This window comes from Falco biarmicus, chromosome 6 (assembly GCF_023638135.1).
Source record: "Falco biarmicus isolate bFalBia1 chromosome 6, bFalBia1.pri, whole genome shotgun sequence".
In the NCBI taxonomy this organism is placed as follows: Eukaryota; Metazoa; Chordata; class Aves; order Falconiformes; family Falconidae; genus Falco; species Falco biarmicus.
In genome coordinates this window covers 58,320,004-58,340,527 of record NC_079293.1, presented here as the reverse complement: position 1 = coordinate 58,340,527, position 20,524 = coordinate 58,320,004, and the positions used below count along the sequence as shown (strand labels likewise).

Here is a 20,524-nt window from a genome sequence, read left to right as displayed (position 1 = left end):
AATCCCTCTGTATGATCTTCCTGCAGGGACAACTACAGTCTGATATTACACAAATCCGGTCACAGACATGCAGGTCAGCTTGGGTCTGGAAGAAGTACAGCATTTTCCAGCCAAAGAGCCCCCTGGCCACCAGATGTTGCCAGCTGCCACCCAGAGCACCTGGGGTGCCCCATCACCAGCCTCCAGCAGGGCCGGGCAGGCTCCCCGTGCCGCGTGCTGGGGGCTTAGCTCCTCTCCAGAGCACGCACAGGCTCCAGCGCCGCGCAGGGCCCGCCAGAGCTGGGCTGGCCCCATCCAGCATCCCCGACGTGACAGCCACGGCTCCGGGCGGCTGGGGGGCTGCTGGGCTCAAGCACAGCGCCACACCAACGCGTGGGGCTGCGCCAGGCCCCCCAGGACCTCTGTCAGCCTGAGCTAATGGGCTCACTGGGGCTGGGGTGACAGCACGCAGTCACCCACTATGGCCTGCTGCCACCTTCCCGCTTGACGCCCCCTCCCTCCTCCTCCTCTCACTCCGGTTAGCCCAGCCCCTCGGCCTCTCCAGCACCGCAGCTGAGTAACTTCCGATTGACACGCCAGGCGGAGTTCGGGATGGAAACTGCCCGCCCGCCCGTCGCCGTTAAGCCGCTCAGCTGCCGCAGCACCGGCTGCACGACACCTGCCCCGTGTGACGGTGTAACTGGGGATGCCAAGGCCTGGAGGTGCCGTTCCCGAGCGCACCGGCGGGCTCGGAGCAGAACGCACAGCCGCTCCTCTAACGCCCTTCACTGCGAGCACCCGAGCAACCAGGCACCAGCTGGGACCTGCGGGGACCCACGTGTTTGTAGTTGTTCCGATTATGTTTGTGACCGCCACCGCATGGCCCGGCGTCACCGCGCTGCCCCTGCTCGCCACGATGTTTTCCCCCAGCCGGCCCGCAGCCTCTGCCCCCGCGCACAGAGGCGCCGCGACACTTCACACGGCGCCCGCCCCCCGGGCTCGCCCTCCCTGCCCGCGCGTTGCAGCGCAGCGCGGCCCCGGGGCGGGGGAGCGGGGCCCCGCCGGCGGCGGGCGGGGGGCGGCGCGGGGCAGGCACGCGGTGTTTACGGGTGAATGAGGGGCGAGGCCGGTAGCGCTGCGTCAGAGCGGCGCGGGGGCGCGCGGGGGCGGGCGCACCCGGCGGAGCGGCCGCCGCGGGCGGGGGGCGGTGACGCGCATGGCGGGGCGGGGCGGGGCGGGGCGGCTGCGGAGCGCGGCCGGGCGCGCTGCCCCGCGGCACCGGGGGCGGCTGCCCGCGTCCTGCCCGGCCATGGGGGTCGGGCTCCGGCCGAGACCCCGCGGGCGGCGCTGACCGGAGCGGCACCCGCCGCTCGCTCCCCGCGCCCGCGGCCCCGCAGGCAGGAGGCCGGGCGGCGGCGGCCGGCGCCCGCGGGCGGGTGGCGCGGGGCTTGGCGCGGCGGGCCGCGGCGCGCGGGGCTCGGGACCCGGAAGCAGAAGCGGGGCCGAGAGGCGGCTGGATGGGAAGGCGCGGCGGCGGCGGCGGGCGGCGATGGGAGAGCAGCAGAGCTCGCTGAGCGCCCCGCGGGCGGCAGCCGCGCCGCCGAGCCCGGCCGGGGCCCCGCGGGAGCTCGGCCCGGACGAGCCGCCGCCGCCGGAGGCGGCCCCGGGCGGCGGGGCGGCCGGGTCGGAGCGAAGCGAGGAGCCGCCGCCGCCTGCCGCCGGCCGCGAGCGGCGAGGGGCCGAGGAGGCGGAGGCGGCGACCGAGCCGGAGCAGCCGCTGGCCGCAGGAGAGCCGGCGGCCCTGGCGGAAGAGGGGCCGGGGCCAGAGGAGAGCAGCGGCGGCCGCCGCCGCCCCCCCCGGCGGCACGTGTACTGCACCGTCTACTGCGTGGAGAACGACCGGCCGGCGGCAGCCCCCGTCTCCCCCGGCGGCGGCGGCGGCTCGGGCGTGGGGCAGCCGCCGGCGCGGCGCGGGGTGGCGGCGGGCGACGACCCGCTGTCGGCGGGCGGCAGCATCGAGGTGGTGGACGTGTACCTGCTGCCCGAGCCCTTCTCCGGGCTGATCGCGGGCGAGTTCGGGCCGCTGCTGGTGCTGAGCTGCCGCGTGTGCCTGGAGGAGAAGCCTATCAAGCCGCTGTCCTGCTGCAAGAAGGCGGTGTGCGACGAGTGCCTCAAGCGGTACCTCAGCTCCCAGGTACGGCCCGGGCGGCGAGGCGAGGTTGTGCCGGGGAGGGGGCAGAGCGTTAAGCGGGGCGGCCGGTACCGGCAGCGCGGGCCTGAGCATCGCCCCGCGCCTCGGGGCGGCGGGGGGCGGAGGAGCCTTTCCCGCCCCACCGAACGCGGCTGGCAGCCGCACGCCCGAGAGCTGCGGATTTAATGACCATTTGTTCTCGAAGCGTTTGCGCGTTGGTACGCAGCCTGTCGGGTTGGTCACTTTAACGTTTTCAAGCTCCTTCCATCTTCTACAGGATGTTCTCTTTGGATTGTCAAACTCTTGCCGTTACGCGGCCGGCACCGGTCTCCTGTAAAGAGGAATGCAAAGGGCGATGGATGGAGTCCGGCGGCAGCGTTAGCAGCCGCCCCGGAGGCGACCCCCGAGGTCAGGTGCCGGGGATCCCGGCTGGCATCCCACAGCCCCGCGCACCCCGCGGCGCTTGTGCCCGCTGTCATTCGGCGTGTTCCTCTGAGAATAATGCGTTTGGTGTTAGGCCAGATATGTAGGCTTAAAACAGTGAGGGGGGGGTGTCTGTGTGACTGTTCGGTAGGAATCACAACAGTAAACAAGAACTTCCTTGGGGGAAAAAAAAAGTAAGCCCAAAATGCGGTACCTAGTCTGTGCTGGGCAGAGAGCTGCTCATCCTGGGTTGGTAGGTAGCTAATCACATAGAGGCTGCTTGTATCTTCATCACTGCTTTGTCAGTCAGAACTGCTTTTTCAAACCAAAATCAGCATCTTGAAAGCAAAGCTCCGTCTTAGTGTTTTTAGTAGCTGGAATCACAAAACACTTGTGTGTTGTTACTGACACTAGTGCAGATGTGCCCTAAACTGAAAGCAATGGGTGAAGTATGGGTATGTGGGAAAAACAAAGCCAAATAAACGCTTTTTGTACCACCTTTATGTTTTTATTCAACATAAACTTTTGGGACGTGCCCACTGGAGAAACGCTGGTGTGTGGTAGAATGAATTTTTACACCTGTTGGAGCTGAGAGTTGTGCTGGGGCAGCCTGTGCTTCAAGCCTGGTAACACTTGTTGTGGCTAATGGTAAACTCACTAGCATTTCTATGGATTGCCTCTGTTCTGTTTAGGTAACAAGGAAAGGCTTAATGTGGGGGCTGATGGATGGGAGAAGCATAATTTTGTTTTGTACATCTCCCGTAACACTTAAATTCAGGAACTTTATCTCGAGGCTTTATGTACAGAGCCCAGAATGGTTTGGTTTGTAGTTAAGTGGTCGGCTGGAAACTCTCAGTCGTTTGGTTTTTTTTGTGTATATTGCCACTGCTCGTTTGCATATTTGCTGCTGAGGTCCTGTGTCAGGACGTTGTCTTGCTTTGAAGCTGGAAACTGCAAAGTGGTGTGATGTTAGGGTGGTCTTCTCTAGCTTCTGTTGGGGCCTGCAGCTTACAGTGATCTAATGGAAGTTACATGATCTGGTAGCTAAAGCTACCCTGAAGAGCTCTTCTGCCTGGTTTAGGCTGGACTCTCAGAAGTCGATATGGGAGCTCGGTGGCTGAAACAACTGGTTGGCCTGGGAACCATGGGTACATGCCCCATGAAGTGGGTTTAGCATTAGCCAGCTGTTGGATGTGTATGCAGGGATGCCCTCTTAAAGGAAGCAGCTAGTATTGCTGAGCACTCTGCAAAGCTTATCCCAGCATTAAAAGGTGGTCTTGGCAGATAGCCATATGGGTACTTACTCCTGTACGTGTAAGGTGGGGCAGGGATACAGATGCAGAGGAGGGGATGTCTGCAGCAAGGATGCTGGTCTTCAGGAGGGAGATTCACAGAGCACTTCTGTTGGCATGTTGTTACAGAAACTGTTATGACCAGGCAGAATTTTAGTTGCTTGATAAATTTGTTCAGGGAAAAAGGAAACAAAATACCCTCAAATAACAGTCCAATGTGTTCTTCCCCTGTCTTCCTTTTTTGTAAAGAACAAGAAAGTGATGTTTCTTTGAGAAGGACAAGAAGCGATGTCTCTTTCCTTTGTGCTGTGGAAGGACCCTGTGACTCATCCTGACGAGAGAGGAGAGGCTTCTACATGTCAGTTACATTAAAGGAATTTCTGGGAAGGATGAGTGGAAAGGCAGTATAGGATAGAAATAGTTGCCTTTCATCTTTGAGACTTAACACTGGGTGTAGCAAAGAAAAAAGGAAAATTTACCGAAAGTTCAAAAGGAGTAAATGTTGAAAAGCTGTTTCTGTTTGAAAATTTTAACAGATTTTCAGTTTGGATACAGTCAGCTTGATTTAGGAATGAACCTGACATTGAAAAAAAACCCACCCAAGAACAAAACCCCAGGCAGCAATATGCATTGTTCAGATCTGTTTTTCCTTGTCAGAGAAGTAGCAATCTGTGGCCTTGACTCTTAATTCTCTGGAGGGGTGGTCTTCCATGCTGCAAATGTGGAGCTGGCAGAAGTATAATGCTTAAAATAATTCATGTTACCTTTAATGTCTGTGTGTTTTCCTACTGAAGAAAGCTGAATTCTTGATGATGGTTTCATTGTGATTTCTGAAATGATGCTTAATAGAGTAGCAAAGTAAAAACCCTGTTAATGCATTCTGCCCTCTTCTATGCAAACATAGAACAGCATTGAAACTTCTGCCTTGGAGCCCTTTCATAGATCAGAAAATCAACTGAAGTTTTAGGCATTGTTGAAAAGAAGATTATCCAGATGAGACTATTCCAGCTGCAGAGTTTACTAGTAACGTTACCAGCATGCTGGAAAATGAGGGTAATTGATTTAGGACTGTTGCATCTGAAGGTCCTTAGAGGTCAAATCGTGGCTTTCTTATCACTGGCACAGCACCTTGCTGTATAATCCCTTTCAAAGATTTAACGGCTGGAGCAGAAGCTTAGCAGGGGAGCCTGGAGTGCCCAGGCTGATCTGGAGTCAGACTTTTGGTAAATTGCATAACTTCACCTCTGCCTCAATTTAGCTATTCTTTCTCCTGGCCTAATAGCTGCAGACCCTGAGGGCTTTTCAGGGTCTAAGACCAGTTTATCTACCATTCAAAAAAACTCTATGACTTCATTCTTTTGGTCCCAGAGAAATTGAGGGGTTAGCCTGAAAGAGGTGGTGGCTCTTGCACCTCAGGACCTGGTGAGTCCCACAGAGCCTGGGTCAGTTCACAAGAAGCCCCATCTCCAGGAATCAAGGCAGCCTCAAAGCTGCTCTTTGTTGTTACGCTTAAACACAATATAAAACAGATGAGCCCGAAGAGTGTGAATATTTGAACTGTCAGTGCTCTTTCCGGACCATGGTGCTCACGGAGGCAATCTCCATGGGCTCTCAGGTATGTGCAGCGTGAGATCGGGGTCCGAAGGGTGGAAGAACAGTTTTCTCTTCAGCTGGGAGCTGTGGGCTTCTGCACTCATGCATCTAGTATACAGGTTAGGGACAGGGGTGGGAAGAACGAGGACGCTCAATCTCAGGTGCAATACTGCCTTCACATCCCCTTCACTTCCCATCCTCCTCTCCATTTAACATGGCACCAAAGCCATGTTATTCCAGAGACTGTGTGCACAGTGCACACACATAGGTTTGCTAAATGAGTGATTCACTTCCTAACCTCTCCTGGCTGCTTCTACATCTGCGTCAGAGGGAGTATTTGTGCCTGGTTTTGCTTTTTGTCCATTTGTGTGTCCGGAGTGGGGATAGGGTTTCTTTGAAATTTTCTTTAAAAATTGTAGGCAAATAGATACAGGATGATTTTTGACTTAAGAAGAGAGGGAAAAGACCTAAAGTATAACTAGGTTTTTATATTTAACTTATTCTGGACTGGTAAAGAGGTTAAGATTTATATGTGTTTTCTCATCTCCCTAATCTGTGAACTTGGCGAGTGCTATTCAGAAGAACAGTATTACTCCTCACTTTTCAGCAAGTATTGACTAGACCAAAATAACATTTGCTGTTTCCTAACATCTATAAAGTACAATATGTTCTCTAATAAATATTTGAAGCTATATATATAAAATTGCATCTATACTTGTTTCACTTTTCCTATAAAGTGGCTGTAAAAGTTTTATAGAAACCTTGGTGATTTGACTGCCTGCTTTTTCTACATGCAAATTAGGAAACTTGATAATCCAGTTTTGATCCTATGGTTATTAGTGATGCTTTATATTGTAAATCTTGTAATTCTCTTGAAGCAGTTATTCTTACATTAAAGGACTTTGGGTAAGTTAATTTTAAACAGCATACTATATTCTCAATCAGATATTATGGTGCTTTAATTATAGGAACTGTAATGAGATTAGTGGCCGTGAGTAAATTGGAAGGGATTGTTGGGGGTGGGGAGGGACTGCATGCAACAGCGTTTTGTGCACAGCTGATTTTGGTGGGACTAAAATTCTGCTCACCTCTCCTGAGCATGGAATGTGGAGATTGTCCTCCCTCTGCCCAGGACCTGTTACTAGTCTTTCTTTCTCAGTGTCCTGACATCTGGGTTTTGACCCCTTTCCTTTTTTTGTGCATGATCTCTTTCTGAAAGACCTGGAGAAAAAAAAAGCAGCAGACTGTTAGAGTCAGGATTTTTGTGGGGAATGTGATTATATAGCCATGTAGTGAAGAGGAGAATTTAAGAGCAGGCTGTATTGCCTAAAACTAATACTGGCTTGGAGCCGGAGGGACTTGACACCTGCGTGCCTCTTCAGGTGTCTGATGGTATCTTATAAATGATACATCTTCAAAGCCGTAGTCTGGTTGCTGATGAAAACGAGCTAGCAGAAATGTAGGCACCAAGTGCTGAATCATCTGATGGTTAATGAGCTGCTAGTGCCCTGAGTCAAACCAGAGCTCAGAGGGCCACTGTCATTCCCTGTGGGAGCAGCTCGGTGTTTGCAAGGGTTATTAATCCAAAAGCATGCTCTGGCTGTAGTTAGTGAATTAGTTGCTAGGACGGCTGCAGGCTGCCTGCCAGGGGATGATGGTAGGGTGAGCGACCACTTGCCAGCTGATATTGCAAGAACACAGAAGTTTCTAGAGGAGGAAGAGAAGTGCAGGAGGGGAAAGGAATATATTACCTGCTAGATTACAGGCCTTCTAAACCAAACCAGCCACTTCAGCCACTATAAGGTGGCTATGTTCCTGAGTAGGAGGAGGAGGCAGCAGATAGACCTGGTCCATTAGCTGCAAGCAGCCTGTAAGCCGCAGGAGCACCTAAACTACTTCACTGTCATTTTCAGCAAACGGCTTCTGAAGGTCTGTCCTGTTCTCCTGACATGTTGTATGCAGTGCCAGTGCTGAAGTGCTGCTTGTGTAGCCGGCTGCCCAAAGGTTACTGTCACAGTTCAAGATGACACCCAAGTACCTTTAAGACTGTAAACATGAGCCTTTGAAGTTGGCTGGGCATATAGCTGGCTTTCAGTCCTTCTTGAATACTTGTTGCTGGATCCAGTTTGAGCCAGACTGAGGCTTGGAACAAAGTTTTACAAAATTAAGCATTGCAGGAAATACATTTAAATTCTTTTAAAAGAAAACTAGTTTTGAGTAATGTTCTTGAATACAGCCTAGTTGTCCTAGCGCATGTCAGGCTTGATACTATGTCAACATACCACCACTTTGTGTGGTGGTTTTGTTCCCTATGCAGGAGTAACTGCAAGCCTACTCTGCATGGATAGCTATGACTTCCTCTTGTTTAGACAAGTGTTTGCCAAAGGTAGACCTGGAATATGTGGCCATCATTTCTTAGCCATGCTGTTACGGAGTGAAGGGGGGAAAAGAGTGGCTGTTTTTTCAGCTAATAAGATTTCCATTAAAACTCTAATCTGTAGGATCAGAGATGTTAGGAATTGAAAAGATTGTGTCACCTTTGAACAGTGGTAGGAAGGGTTTGCTAATGGGGGAAAACCTGAATTTCTGGGGTGAAGATAAATGATAAAGATAAAATTGTTGATGTTGGTAGCAAGGGGTGAGGATAAATGGCGAGTCCTGCAGTGGTGAATTTTTTGATGTTGATAGTAAAGCTGGTTTTGAAAGGTGAAGGCTTCCTATGAATATGAAATTGCAGTGGGAGATGAAGGGGAACCAGTTTTGGTTTAGCTTGAGTTGAAATCTAATTTCAAAAATGTGAAATTTCTGTGAAGCAGAAGCCCTTCTTGTCAGCTGGCTCAAATAGCCAGCATGGTGCACCTTGCTGGTTTGTCAGGAGTGTTGGCATTGGGGACCACGCATAGGCTGAGCCACGGGGACATCGCCTGCTGTGTGCCTTCCCTTGTACTGCTCTCACCAGCTGTTCCAGGCACAGGTATGGACTCAGGCCAGGGGTTTTAAAGTGAAATGAGTTGAAAACTGAACTGAGTTTTAATTGCCCAGACAAAGAGAAATGAAGGAGTTAAAGGGGCGTTGGGAAGGCTTTTGGCTCACCTCTGTCCCTATTCCCCTGTTTTTCCAACCAGAACAACTGTTCCTCCAGTTGCTTTGGGGCCTCTTGGCCCTTCATTCCTCTCTTCTTGTACAAATATCTTGCTTCCTGCTGTCTAAACCAGCCAGGCTCAAGGAAGGTACGACTCTTACGTGACCAGGATGTGAGTACGTTGTCAAAATGATTTAAGAGTTGTAAGGGATGTAATTTCTTCAAAATTCTTCTGGTGAAGAAGGGCTTTACTTACCCACCCAGTTACCATGTTTTATCTGTCTAGTATGCTTTAGCTGCTTGCACTTCAGGTTTCTCTTGCCTTTTTTTGTATATTTTATAAATTCTATTAAAAAATCCTCATCTATTTGATTTTGTTAGTCAAATACCTATGACTTTTTCTAGTATAGAAGAAGTGACAAATTTGTGTAGTGATGAAGAGGCTATTAACTTATGAGCCCATTTTTAAGTACTTGAAAAAATTTTGATATGGTATTTGGAAGCTAACATGAACATAAAAATAACAGCATTCTTGTTGAATAGCCAGTTCTTAAATGTATGTTTTTCTGATATGGCGTGCACACATTTATTGTATAGGTAAATAAGCCTTGTGAGAGCAGGTGCTTAATGTAAGTGAAATAGGAAAAAAATAGGATGGAAAACAAATTCAAGACTTTACTTGTAGAGAAGAAAACTTCATGGTTGTAGGGTTTCTCCTATTTATTTACTTAATTGTGAGAAAGGCTGTGCACTCCCTAGATTACAATTTCACAAAAAGATGAAAGAAATTTCTAAAGCTGTCCCACTCCCTTTTCTTTATGAGCTTGCTGGTAGACCATAGTGCACTTTGAAAACTGCAGATGTTTTTTACAAGGGATGTCAGGTTGAAATAATAACAAAAGCACCTTTCCCCTTCTGTGGACTTTCTTCCCAAGTGGTGTTTTTATTAAGCACAGTACAGACTATACTGGATATTGTAGTGGAAGGTAGAAGGGACAAAGTTTAACTTTCCCAAGCCTAGTTATGCTGATGCCATTGTGTATTGTTTTCTACCATAGACATTGTACAAATGGCAGCAAAGGCAGGTACCTCTCTAGTTTAATTGGTTTGGCTCCCTCATCTCATAGGAGTGGTGGTGTATCAGCTTGGGGCCGCGTGTAGGATGGGGATCTGAATGACTGTCCCTTTAGCTTGTAGGAAAGGGAAGTCCTATCCAAACTGTTTCAGCTGTGATGTGGCTCTTTGGGGTTGTGCACACAATACAAGGAAGGAAGAAGAGCGAGAAGAAGGTTGCCAGGATGGGAAGGGCTTCGTGATGTGATAAGAATTGGTTTGCCCCAGAAGATGGGCCTGCTCAGGATGAGCTTTCATAAAACAAAAGGGAATCATGAAGACTGGTGTCCTTCATGTATGAGGTGCATCTTTAGCCTCTGTTTAAACCTGCAACTTAATACTGGCTAGTTATTCTGGTAAGTGGTGGCCAGAAAGTGAAATGGAACTAGCTCTATTTCTGGTTTCTTATTGGATGGGGGCGGGCAGGAAATCTAACCTTAAAAAGGAAAAAAAAAAAGTGTTTTAAACACAGTTTAAAATAAAGAACTTCCAAGAAAATGGTGGGTTAGTGTTTTACTGGACTGCTGGAAGACTTTTATACCCTATAGGCAGCAGAGAGGGGTGGAGTAGGTAGGTACAGCATACTATCTGTGACACCATTTTAGAGGTGCTGAGAGGTGGCCGCTTTCCTGAACAAGCAAAAAGAAGGGCTTTGCTATTGTCAGTGCCATTGCTGTTGTGTGGGGGTACAGAAATGGTGGAGGTGGGCTTCTTAAGATATTCAGCTATTTTAATGTTGCTCACTGTGTCAGTGCACTCTGGGGAGAGGACAGCTTATGCCTTTCCATTCCAGTGCACCTCTGCAGTGCCAGGTATGATTTGTCTCCTTAGAAATACTCCTTTAGCAGCCTTATGGAAGCAAGTATGTAAATTGCTCGGTGCTTTTTCAAGTGCATGTGCAGCTCAGTTGTGCAATAGCTTGGAAACTCTGCTTAGTTAACTTCATGGTATTAGTGTGCAGCTTAAAAGAGGGAAAGAATGTGCAACTTAAAAGGTTTTTTTGGAATGGACAGATTCACAGAAGAGCAAACATGTCCCATAGTATTTAGATGCTAAGTTGCGTACCAACTACAAAATATTGATGTTAGGACTCCAGGCAGAGTTATGGTGGTGATAGTATATTTTATTGTGGTGAACTAATCCTACTGAGATTAAGGCAGAAATTTGGTTATAATACACTGGACTTCTGTCTAAATGTTGTTGCTGTTAGAGACTTACGGGTATTGACATATACATGGCCATGTAGACCTGAAAGTGGCTGAACTGTGCTATTAAAATCTGGATATTTTAAAGTATGTAGGTATCTGTGGTCACAGTTTTCCTTACGCAGGGGCAGTGGAAATTAAGCAGCCTCAGACATTTTCACCCATTTGTATAATGGAAAGTAGAGTCAGCTTTGCTTCTGTATTTCTTTCTCAGTAACACTTAGAGTAACTTTCAAACTTCTGAAGATGCGCATTCTTTCAAGGCATGATCTGAAGTTGTAACTTTAAATGACTGGCATCTTCGCCATTTCTAAGATTTTAAACTTTCCTTGCAGTGAGTTGTGACTATTGCTAATGGACATTGCTGAGTGCTTTTGCCTCAGTAAAGTAGTTATTTCATGTGAAGACTTGATTTGTTGTTCTTTTTGTGAGAGTAACTTGGCAAACCCTGCCTAAGTGTCCCATAGTGTAATGCTTCATGAGGACCTCACCCAAGCCAAGACAACTAGTCAGACAAGGCCAATCACTTCTGGTAAATTAAGGATCTAAAATGAGTTCTGGATCTCCTTATCAAGAAGAGCAGACCTTGTCTAAAGCTGAAGGTCTACAGTCATTTTAGCTGGCAGTGCTGCTTACCCCAACCTGCAACTTGTTCCTTAGTGTTCATGCATCATCTGATCCACCAGCAGAAAAAAATGGTCTGGTTTGAAAGTAACCTTTCACAACCATATCTTACTGGGGTTGGTTTTGGGTGTTTGTTGGGGTTTTTTGTCTTATCCAGCACCTAATTGTCTCATGCATGGTGTGCAAATGTTTATTCCACCACAAGGCAATACTAAATAAAGTGTCTGTGGCTAAGCAGGGCCACTTATTTTGGCAGCTGTGACAGCCTGTCAGAACAAAGCAACTGAAAAGGCAGTGCAAGGGAAGGAGACAGAACATGTTCAAGATGACAGCACGTGGGGTTTTTTATTGGAGCTCAATGAAATCAAACCTGCAATTTGGTCCTGTTCTTGCATCACTTCCTCTTTCACAATCCACATGGAAGCCACGGCTTGTCCAGTGCCCAAAGGTGCGTCTGCACCTGTAGCTCTTGGACAAGCGTGGTGGTGTGGTCCAGAGTGTTTATCTGAGCTCCTTGCAGCACTGAGGTTCCCAGTCCTGCCGAGGCTGGTACCCATTTATGGTACCTGTGGCATCATTAAATAAGCAGCTCTCAACCAGCTAGAATTTTAAAGGATCCCCAAGTGTTTTATAACATAAAATAGATTATTCCTAAGGCCGTTTTACAAGTGAAGGTTTTTCATGTGAATATTCTTGCAGACAAGGAACCTCTTCTTTTGATCTGGTTTATTTCAACAGCTTTAGTTCGCTGCAGCCAAGCAGTGCCAAGTATGATCGTTATTTTCTTGAGAGAAATATTTTTGAGAGCTCTTGTGCAGGAAATAAGTTCCTCGTTGCCCCTTACCTCTTTGAATAACAAGTGAGAAGATGCAGAGCTCAAAACAATAGAAGGGGGGTTGTTTTTTATTGTGTGGGTTGTGGTGGTTTATTCTGGGGGGTGGTGGTTTTTTGGTGTGCGTTCTTTTTTCCTTCAAAGACAAAATACCTGGACTGTTGTTAAATGGGATGTTATTTTAAAATGCACAGCGGAACAATGTACAGCACTGTCATGGAAGAAGTAGTATGCATAATTTTGAGATCTTTGTAGATGAAGGGTTTTTTTGAGCTTGGTTGTACAGTCTCTTGGTAAAAGTACAAAAAAATAAACTTATTTTGGAGACAACAACCAAAATAAATTCATTACTATTCCAATATATCATTTTCCACTGTGATTAACTTATGTTTCTGTAGGTGTACTGCTTTTGACCCATAAAAATTTTAAGCCTATTTTTACAATTAATATAGAAATTTTTAAAGTTGTATATAACCCATGCTTCTAGCATGTGCATTGGCATGAATGGGCTGTAACTACAGCTTTCACAATCTAGAAGCATGTTTCTTAGTGAGAAACATTGAGATATTAGTTTGGGGGAAGGAGAGAAGACCAGGAGGCAGTCCCCTCTCCTTGCCTCAGTAATTAACTGGGACCAGATGGCCAGTTTTGTGATGCTAGCTTACCATTTAGCTTCTGTATCGAGTTTTGATTTAGGAGAATTTTGTTTTATCAGTCCTTATGGTGAAAAGAAAGAGCAAGGAAGAGGTTTTTTGATTTTAATTTTTCAAGTAGGAGCTCACCTGACTGTTGGAACATTAGTATGAGGCAGCAGATCTGAGTTAATGACAACAGATGATGCAAGCAGCTAATAATGGTGGAACCACTTAAAAGGTGAATGCAACTTGAGGATGTAGCAGAGAGAGGAGAGCAGGGATGCTGTTGTATGTGACAAGGTTTTATTTGGAATCTTGGGCACCAGGGTTTAAGAAAAATGGCAGGAACCAGGAAGGACTGCAAGGAGAAGAGAGCTGTTGAACAGATGCAGAACTGCATAAGGAGATCTGGCAGGAGAAATGACCACTCTTCCTAATTGCAAGGAAGGGGGTAAATTAGGTAGACACTTGTAAAGAAGTTTTGGCACAATGCAAACTATAAAATTAGCAGTTAATGAAGGGAGGATGGAAATTGGTGTGAGCCTGTGTGTTTGGGATGGAAGGGAGGGACCTTGGAGGGCCCTTCTAGTCTCTGAATTTGGGAAGAAGGGCGCAATATCTGAGCAGTTCTCAAAGCCAACACCTTCAATGCTGTCAAAAGGGACTCACTGTGTGGCACCATTATGTGCTGAATTTGGCCTGGTTGGATGAGAAGGCTGCCTGTGCTTCTCCGAGTGCGCTCTGTTGGGAAGCTTGAGGAAATGGTAGAAGAGTTCTATGGCCTGCTGTTACTGTTTTTTTAACTATTGCAAACAGCAAAATTTCCTAACGCCCGACGTGTATCTGCAAGCAGTGCATTTCAGACCATGCTTTGTGTCTGGCATTTCCTGGTCTGTAAAGAATCTGAAGTCAAATGTCTTGCACTGATTTTAAGAGAAATGGCTTTTAAATAAATCTCAAAACTGTGTTTTCAAGACTGTTTTTGATTAGACTGATCTGGCTTAATTGGAGCAATTTCCAAGTGGTTCCCTCCCTCCGCTGGCAGAGGACAGACTGCATTGCCGTTACCTTGGTTGACCTAAGTTATAGAGGATGCCTTTGTGAAATAGCTCTCCAAGGGAATAGCTCTCCAAGGGAATTCATGCAGGCTGTTGTATAAAGTTATGAGAGAAAGAACAATTAGCAAAGACCAGTGATTGTGTGTTTTCGTCTCCACAGATTGCTTTTATGTGAAAACAATGAACAAAACAGATGGTTAGGGTACCAGAGAAAAACAGTCTCTGAAATTGGGTGGTTTGGGTGTGGGGTTTGCTGTTGATTTATATTTTTTTTATGAAACTACTGTTAGTGGTTGGGTAAATGTGCTGTAAGTTACTGGAAGGTGGTAGCTGGTTGTTGTTGCACTTCATTGTTTTCCTCTTGGTCCTTAGTTTAGCTGTATGCTTCACTGGACAGGCTGCAGCATCATCATTCTGGGTTTATCTCCTGATGGAGATATTCTAGGGGGTTTTTTCCTTCCAGTTTTTGATACCAACATCTGACAAGTTGTGGAAGGATTTTAGCATCCTTAAAGTGCTTATGTTGGCTTCCAGGTAGTCTTTTGGTAGCTCTAGGTAGTTGCAGGGTGTTTTATTGGGGATTCTGGTGAAATCCATTCTGGTTCTGGCTGTGCCTGGCCTGGTGTGCATGGGGAGGGCTTTGCTACTGAGATGCAGTAAACATGAGTTTCTATATTTATCACAAAATATGCTTGCACGCTGCTTGAATGAACTCGTTAAAGCCATTGTGCTCTTTATATATGCAGGAGCTAGATCCACAGGGAAAATAATCAAGTTTTGCACAGAGATTGTGCTCAGCTACCCAGCCTCTATGTGTTAAGTCCATTCTTTAATATCCTGTATGTGTTTGTACCTTTGAAGACTGTGTAGCCTTTTATTCAATTCTTGTTAAGTTAGGTTTATACCTGTACAACTAAACTGGTCTCCTTCAGGGTTTTAGTTTCATGTAGTGTCTCTGAGTTCAGGGGTGAAGTCTGTCTGGGAAGACAAATTTCATGGAAGCACTAATTGATTCAATTTTTGGGTCCAAAATCAGTGTTGTGTACTAATCATGAAAAACCTGCTTCTGGATTTGGACAAACCTTACAGCATAAAGACTGATACATGCTGAACCAACGGGCATTGAAACATTAAAAGCACTCTGAAAGGTGTATGATTTTTAATAGATTCCTTCATGTATGTAAGCCATGGTAGAAAAACTGATGAGAACTAGATCTGGAATATGTCAAATTATCATATATCTTGTGTAATGGTCTATAGAGACACTTGAAAAATGCAGAAGTACTGCCCAAGGAGTAAGAAAAGGTAGATGAAATGAAGTTAAACAGCTGGCTGATAAGTTTTGAGTGGGTTATAAAACCTTTATTTATGTCAGGAACTTGAGCTTCTTCAAAAGGTGTATGCTTATCTAATGAGTGCTGTGAAGATCCTGGAGAGTGACCTGTATTCTTGCCAGCTTCCAACTTTTGCTGTTTTTCTTCTTGCCTTTCCTGGATGAGCTTCCTTTCCACTGTCAGGAGCTTTTTAAAATGGTATTTCCTTTCCATGGCGATCCCGTAGTTTACAGTATTTGCAGTTGTGTTCTGGAAAGGTAGAGGTTTATACAGTTTAAGACTAATTTGGTCACCTTGTGGATTATTCAGCAATGCCACTGAAAGTAAAGGATTTGTACTGGAAGAAATCTAACTTCTGTCATATGCCGTGTGACTTTGGGGGAAGGAGTTGTTACTCAGCCGTGGACTCTTATCTCTGTCATGTTGTTGGAGTGTTTGTCTTGTTTTTCTTCCTGACAGTGTATAATTGACCAGGAGAGAAAGTCTTCCTTGCAGAAGAATCTTTGTAATCACCTATCATGTGCTTTTGTCAGTCCAGCTGCTTTTGAGCAAGTGTGATCCATGTAGCAGATGACTCAGAGAGCTGGCCGTGCTTTACACTGGTGGTATCTCTCTAGCACTGAACTGAGACACTTAAGCCGAGGCTGAACAACCTTCAGGACACATCAGTTAGAGCTGTCTTAAACTCTTCACTGTTCCTTGCTATCACTGTACACCTGTGGAGGGGGGGCTGAAGTATGTTCACGGCAGTGAAATTACAGCTTTTTTTGCTTTTCTTCCCCCTACTACTGCAGAGTCATACGAAGCGTTCTTGTAGCTTGGAGGAGTTCTGGACTAGCCTATGCTATCTGTTACTCAACTGTGATTTCAACACAGTGATTTTGAAGATCAAGCTCAGTAGCCTTGTGTTTCTGTTACACAGATACCTTTAGTGGTAAAGTGGAGCAGTTGTGAAATTTGGAAGTATAAAATCATAAAAGCCTGTAACAGATTATATTACTGTATTGTGCATTACAAAAAGTTTTTTGAAGGCACCCCCCCCTTCCATCAAGTAGCAGAGAGATACTGATTGTGTTCTCCCTTTTTTTACCTGTTTCTCAGGCCCTGGAAGTGGGAAGAGGGTAACCATGAGATTAAGACTATTAGTTTGTTTTTATTCCTCCTCTCTTTCTCTTTGAACATCATTTGTTGGGGGGGTCATGGGGGGTGTGGGCATTAGGAAAAGGACTTGGTGTTTCTCTGAAGCAGTAGAGTTCCTATGCTGAGCGTTTGGCACACGACACCCTTACGTGTGATGGCACAGGGAACAGGTTTGCTCAATTGCAGCATTAATGTTTCAGTTAAACCTGTGTACTGTGTTGGATGTAGTAGGAGGTGTTTTGATTCCATGTAGGTGTTCCAAGTGCTCATCAGGAAGTGACTAATACAGCTGGGCAGGTAGGGCTGCACTAATGAGACCAGTAAGAAAATGGGCTTTATTTAAAAAAGAACAGCTGTCACTACTCAATGTAAAGCACACATCATATAGCAGTAGGAAATTTACTGTTGATCTAGCATACTATTGCTTTGATCAGTTACTTTTTAAAATTTTGGGGGGTTAGGATTTAGAGGAAATACATATTTCATGTCTTGGGTTGTACAATAGCTATATTAATTGTGCTAATACTGCATATTGCAAACCCAAGCAAACAAGAAATTGCTCACAGCTGTGTTTTTTCTTAAACTAGAAAAATTCAGAATTAGGATAGCTGATCAATCTTAGCTGTCTTATAGTGACCACAATGGAAAAACCTTGGAATCATGCTTCCTTGTAACTCCAGTGTAAACTATCTTAAATATCAGTTTTGCCTCAACTTTTGGGGGAAAAAATGGTGAGTTTTGATATGGTTTCATCTAAAACTAGTTGCAAACTTGTAAAATTCTAAAAATGCTTTTTTGCTCGAAAAGTAAATTCAGGGAAGCAGTACCTAATTGTTGAGATTTTTATTGAACCTGTAAATACTGTACTGAATGAACCCAACTACTGTAACAATACAAATACCTGTGACGATAATTAATAAGTTTCATACTGAAGTTAAGCTACAGATCACTCCATGAAAGGAGCAGTAAATACATTTTGCATAGCTTCCATTCTCTGTTCATGTTTCCTCTTAGATTTTTACGTTTTGGCCCTTCCTATTAGTTTCCTTCTGAATTTGCGCACCTCAATAAATGGAAATATTCTTGGAAAATAGGCGGAATGGTGATGCTCCAATCTTAGTGGCAGTTAAATAAAACAGTCAAAACAATCCTAGGCTGCTCTTCTGAGCTTTTCCCTCCACTTTTTTTTGTTGTTGTTCCACTTGCCTGGTTAGATCTCTTGAGCCCTTTCTGCTGGTTGGATAGGTTTTCTTTGCTGTACTGCTCTCAGATTTGCTGCTCAGTGGGTTTTACTTTCCAAGCATCTCTTACAAGTACCTTTGTTGTGCCTTAGTGAATACTGCATGTATGCAGTTTGTCTAGTCTCGTGTAGGACATGAATCTACCACCTCCCATCATCATGTTTATTGGCTGTCATAGCTAAGGGGGACAAATCATTGAAATCTCATATGAATTCAGCAAGTGTATTTTTTTCTTGAGTGAAAGCATGTTCCGTGTATCACAGTTGCAAGTAATTGTCTGCTGTTAGAACAATCCTGACAGAGACTTCTAACTTTTTCTTGGTTTCTTCCAAATAAAATTGTTCCATCCCACTTGAATCTGTGGGGAAAATCCAAGGTGATCCTACCCAAGTACTCTAGAAATCCAGACTTCTCACAGATGACCACTTATTGCAGTGACTGTGAACTCACCTTTGGCATGCAAAGTCACTAGGAGCTATGCTTTGAGGTAAATCAGGATGACGTTAGGAAAAAGACATTCTTATTTGCAAGATGTTCATATGTTGTAATGAGAAATTAATAACTTTCTTTAGAGGTTTGGTGTGCAGAGGTGGTTGAGGATGCATATTAAAGAATACTTTTATGATCTCTATTTATTTTATTATTCTTCCTGCGTAGTGAAGGACTTGCTAACCTATTCTTTCTTACTGATTACGATTTTGCAAATGTGAGTCAAATGGAACTGTAGTTTGCCCTTAGTTTTAATCATAGCCATTTGTACTTTGGAGAGTTAGTGCACAAAATGTGCATAGTGTATGGTAATTATCAATGGTGCGGGGTTTCTCACTTTTCCCCTAAATTTAATAAATGTTTGCTGTTTTCCTGATGTATATAATTTTGTCAGACTTCTTCACATGTGATAATTTGTTCATTGTGCAATTGTTTTGCATGTGAAAGAATGAGATGTAAGTGATCATTTGGAGGAATCAATGATCGGTTGGAAGACTCAAGTACTTTTTTATTCCATGCAAACTATATACAACTCTTTGTTTCAGTCTTCTGTAATTCTTAGCATACTTAGGTTAAAATATTTGTACTAAATATACATTTCAGTAGAGGTTGAAAGTAGACTCCGGAGACCTCATTATTAAAAATTTGGCTTTATAATTAGAATACCCTATGCACCAGAATACAACAAAGGATTAATTTTGCCTTTAATAAGAGATGTTTTATTAAATCTAAACGACTTCATAAAATGTTCTTTAACTTTCCCTTGATACTGCCTTGTCACTGCTTGACAGCAAGTGGCTTGTAGATTTAAGTGTAAGCATCCTTTGGCTTTTTCAGATTTATCAGTTTTACCTGAATGACCCAGGTTTAAAGGATTGTATTTCACCAGATTTGTTTAGGGTTTTTTCCTTGCTGTTTGGGTAAATTACCCTGTTCCCAAATGAAGTTTGACAAAGAAGTTAGTCATTCATACAGTCGTTCAGCTGTTTCAGCTATGTCACCTTCAATTTATGTAGGGAATGCATAGGGTATGGGAAGGAGGGAAGTCAAAGAGTGGCTTTCATTCAGTTAACCACTGAATTTCAGAGGTACCATCTTAATGTTAGTATCATTAGTTACAGGCTTACTAAAATTTTAGTACCAAGTGTGTTGTAGGGAATGATGGAGTTGCATAGACATGTGGTGGGACATCAGCTGATTGTATTGGGCAGGGAGGAGAGCCAGGGACAGCTCTGGAGAGATGCCGCTGTCATCCTTCCTTATCAAGTTGGGATTAAGGGGGTGGGAATGTCACTGAGCCTGATCTTTTGCCACTAGGGAAGGTGCTGAGACATGTTTTAACAAGTACTCAAAGTCTTAACTATCAGAAAAAGTCCTTTCTTGGGCACTGTCAAGCTGTTTTTCTGTCCCTCTAGTGCTGCCAGAAAATCTCGGCTTTGATGATGGTTCAGAAACCTATACCGTACTGGGGGAGTGGGGGCAACAAAAGTAGGCGCATGTGGACAGAAATTCCCAAGGTTCTGAATTTACTGGGAAATTAACACAGCTATGTTTTGTTCTCATGAAGCCACATTTTGGTTCTTTTAGGGAAATGTCAGTACAGTTCAGAATTTAGTTCTACAGAAGGATGCTTTGAGTTTCCGTTGCTGCAGGCAGCGTTTTGTTGAAAAGTGCGTAACAAGCGCCTCGCTTATGTTGGTGTTTGGGTGAGCTCCCAAAACCACAGAAGTCACAAATACAAATATTACTTTCTTTTGCACAGAGAATCAGTGTGGTTTGGGGCAGCAGTTTCCTGGGCAGCAGCAGCAACAGCAGTTCTTGGTGGTGGCTCCCACTGTTTGGAACAGGTGCAGGTTAAAAGGAGACTTTACAAGTGTAGAGCCTTCCCTGGATGAAGGTACAGGGCAGCAGGAGCAGTTCAGAGGGTAGCTAGCCTCTGTATGTGTGTTATTAAAGTGAGAGAAATTAGATGGATTTAGAAAATTTTGAAGAGTAGATTTTATTTTTTTTTTTCCCCTTGCATTCAGTAAGAGGATGTTCTGTTCCAGGGAAAAACTGCAGAATAGGAAAGATGTGACTTGTGGAAAAGGCAGGGACTTCCTAGGAAAGGTTGAAGTGGGTGTCTCTTCTTTCTTTTTCCTGAATTTTCCTTTCTTCTCTTACTCCTCTCCTCAAACAAGCTCGAGCAGCCATGACTGCTTTCCCCTTTCCAAGTTAAATGACTGCAGCTAGCCAGGCCTCTACAGAAGCTTGTGTTGGTGGCAAATGGTTGTCAGGGATTGCTTAACCATAG

General features: G+C 45.4%; 1 protein-coding gene across 2 annotated transcripts in view; it reads left to right on the top strand.

Moving 5' to 3' along the window:
- The first annotated feature begins 1,216 nt into the window (after positions 1–1,216).
- The window catches only part of RNF217 (ring finger protein 217), a 64,535-nt gene continuing 45,227 nt past the window's right edge, over positions 1,217–20,524 (top strand). For both annotated transcript variants that reach the window (XM_056343321.1, XM_056343320.1), the window contains exon 1: positions 1,217–2,173. In XM_056343321.1, the coding sequence (XP_056199296.1) occupies positions 1,529–2,173 (645 nt within the window). In that variant the 5' untranslated portion in view covers positions 1,217–1,528. The remainder of the gene's footprint in view (positions 2,174–20,524) is intronic.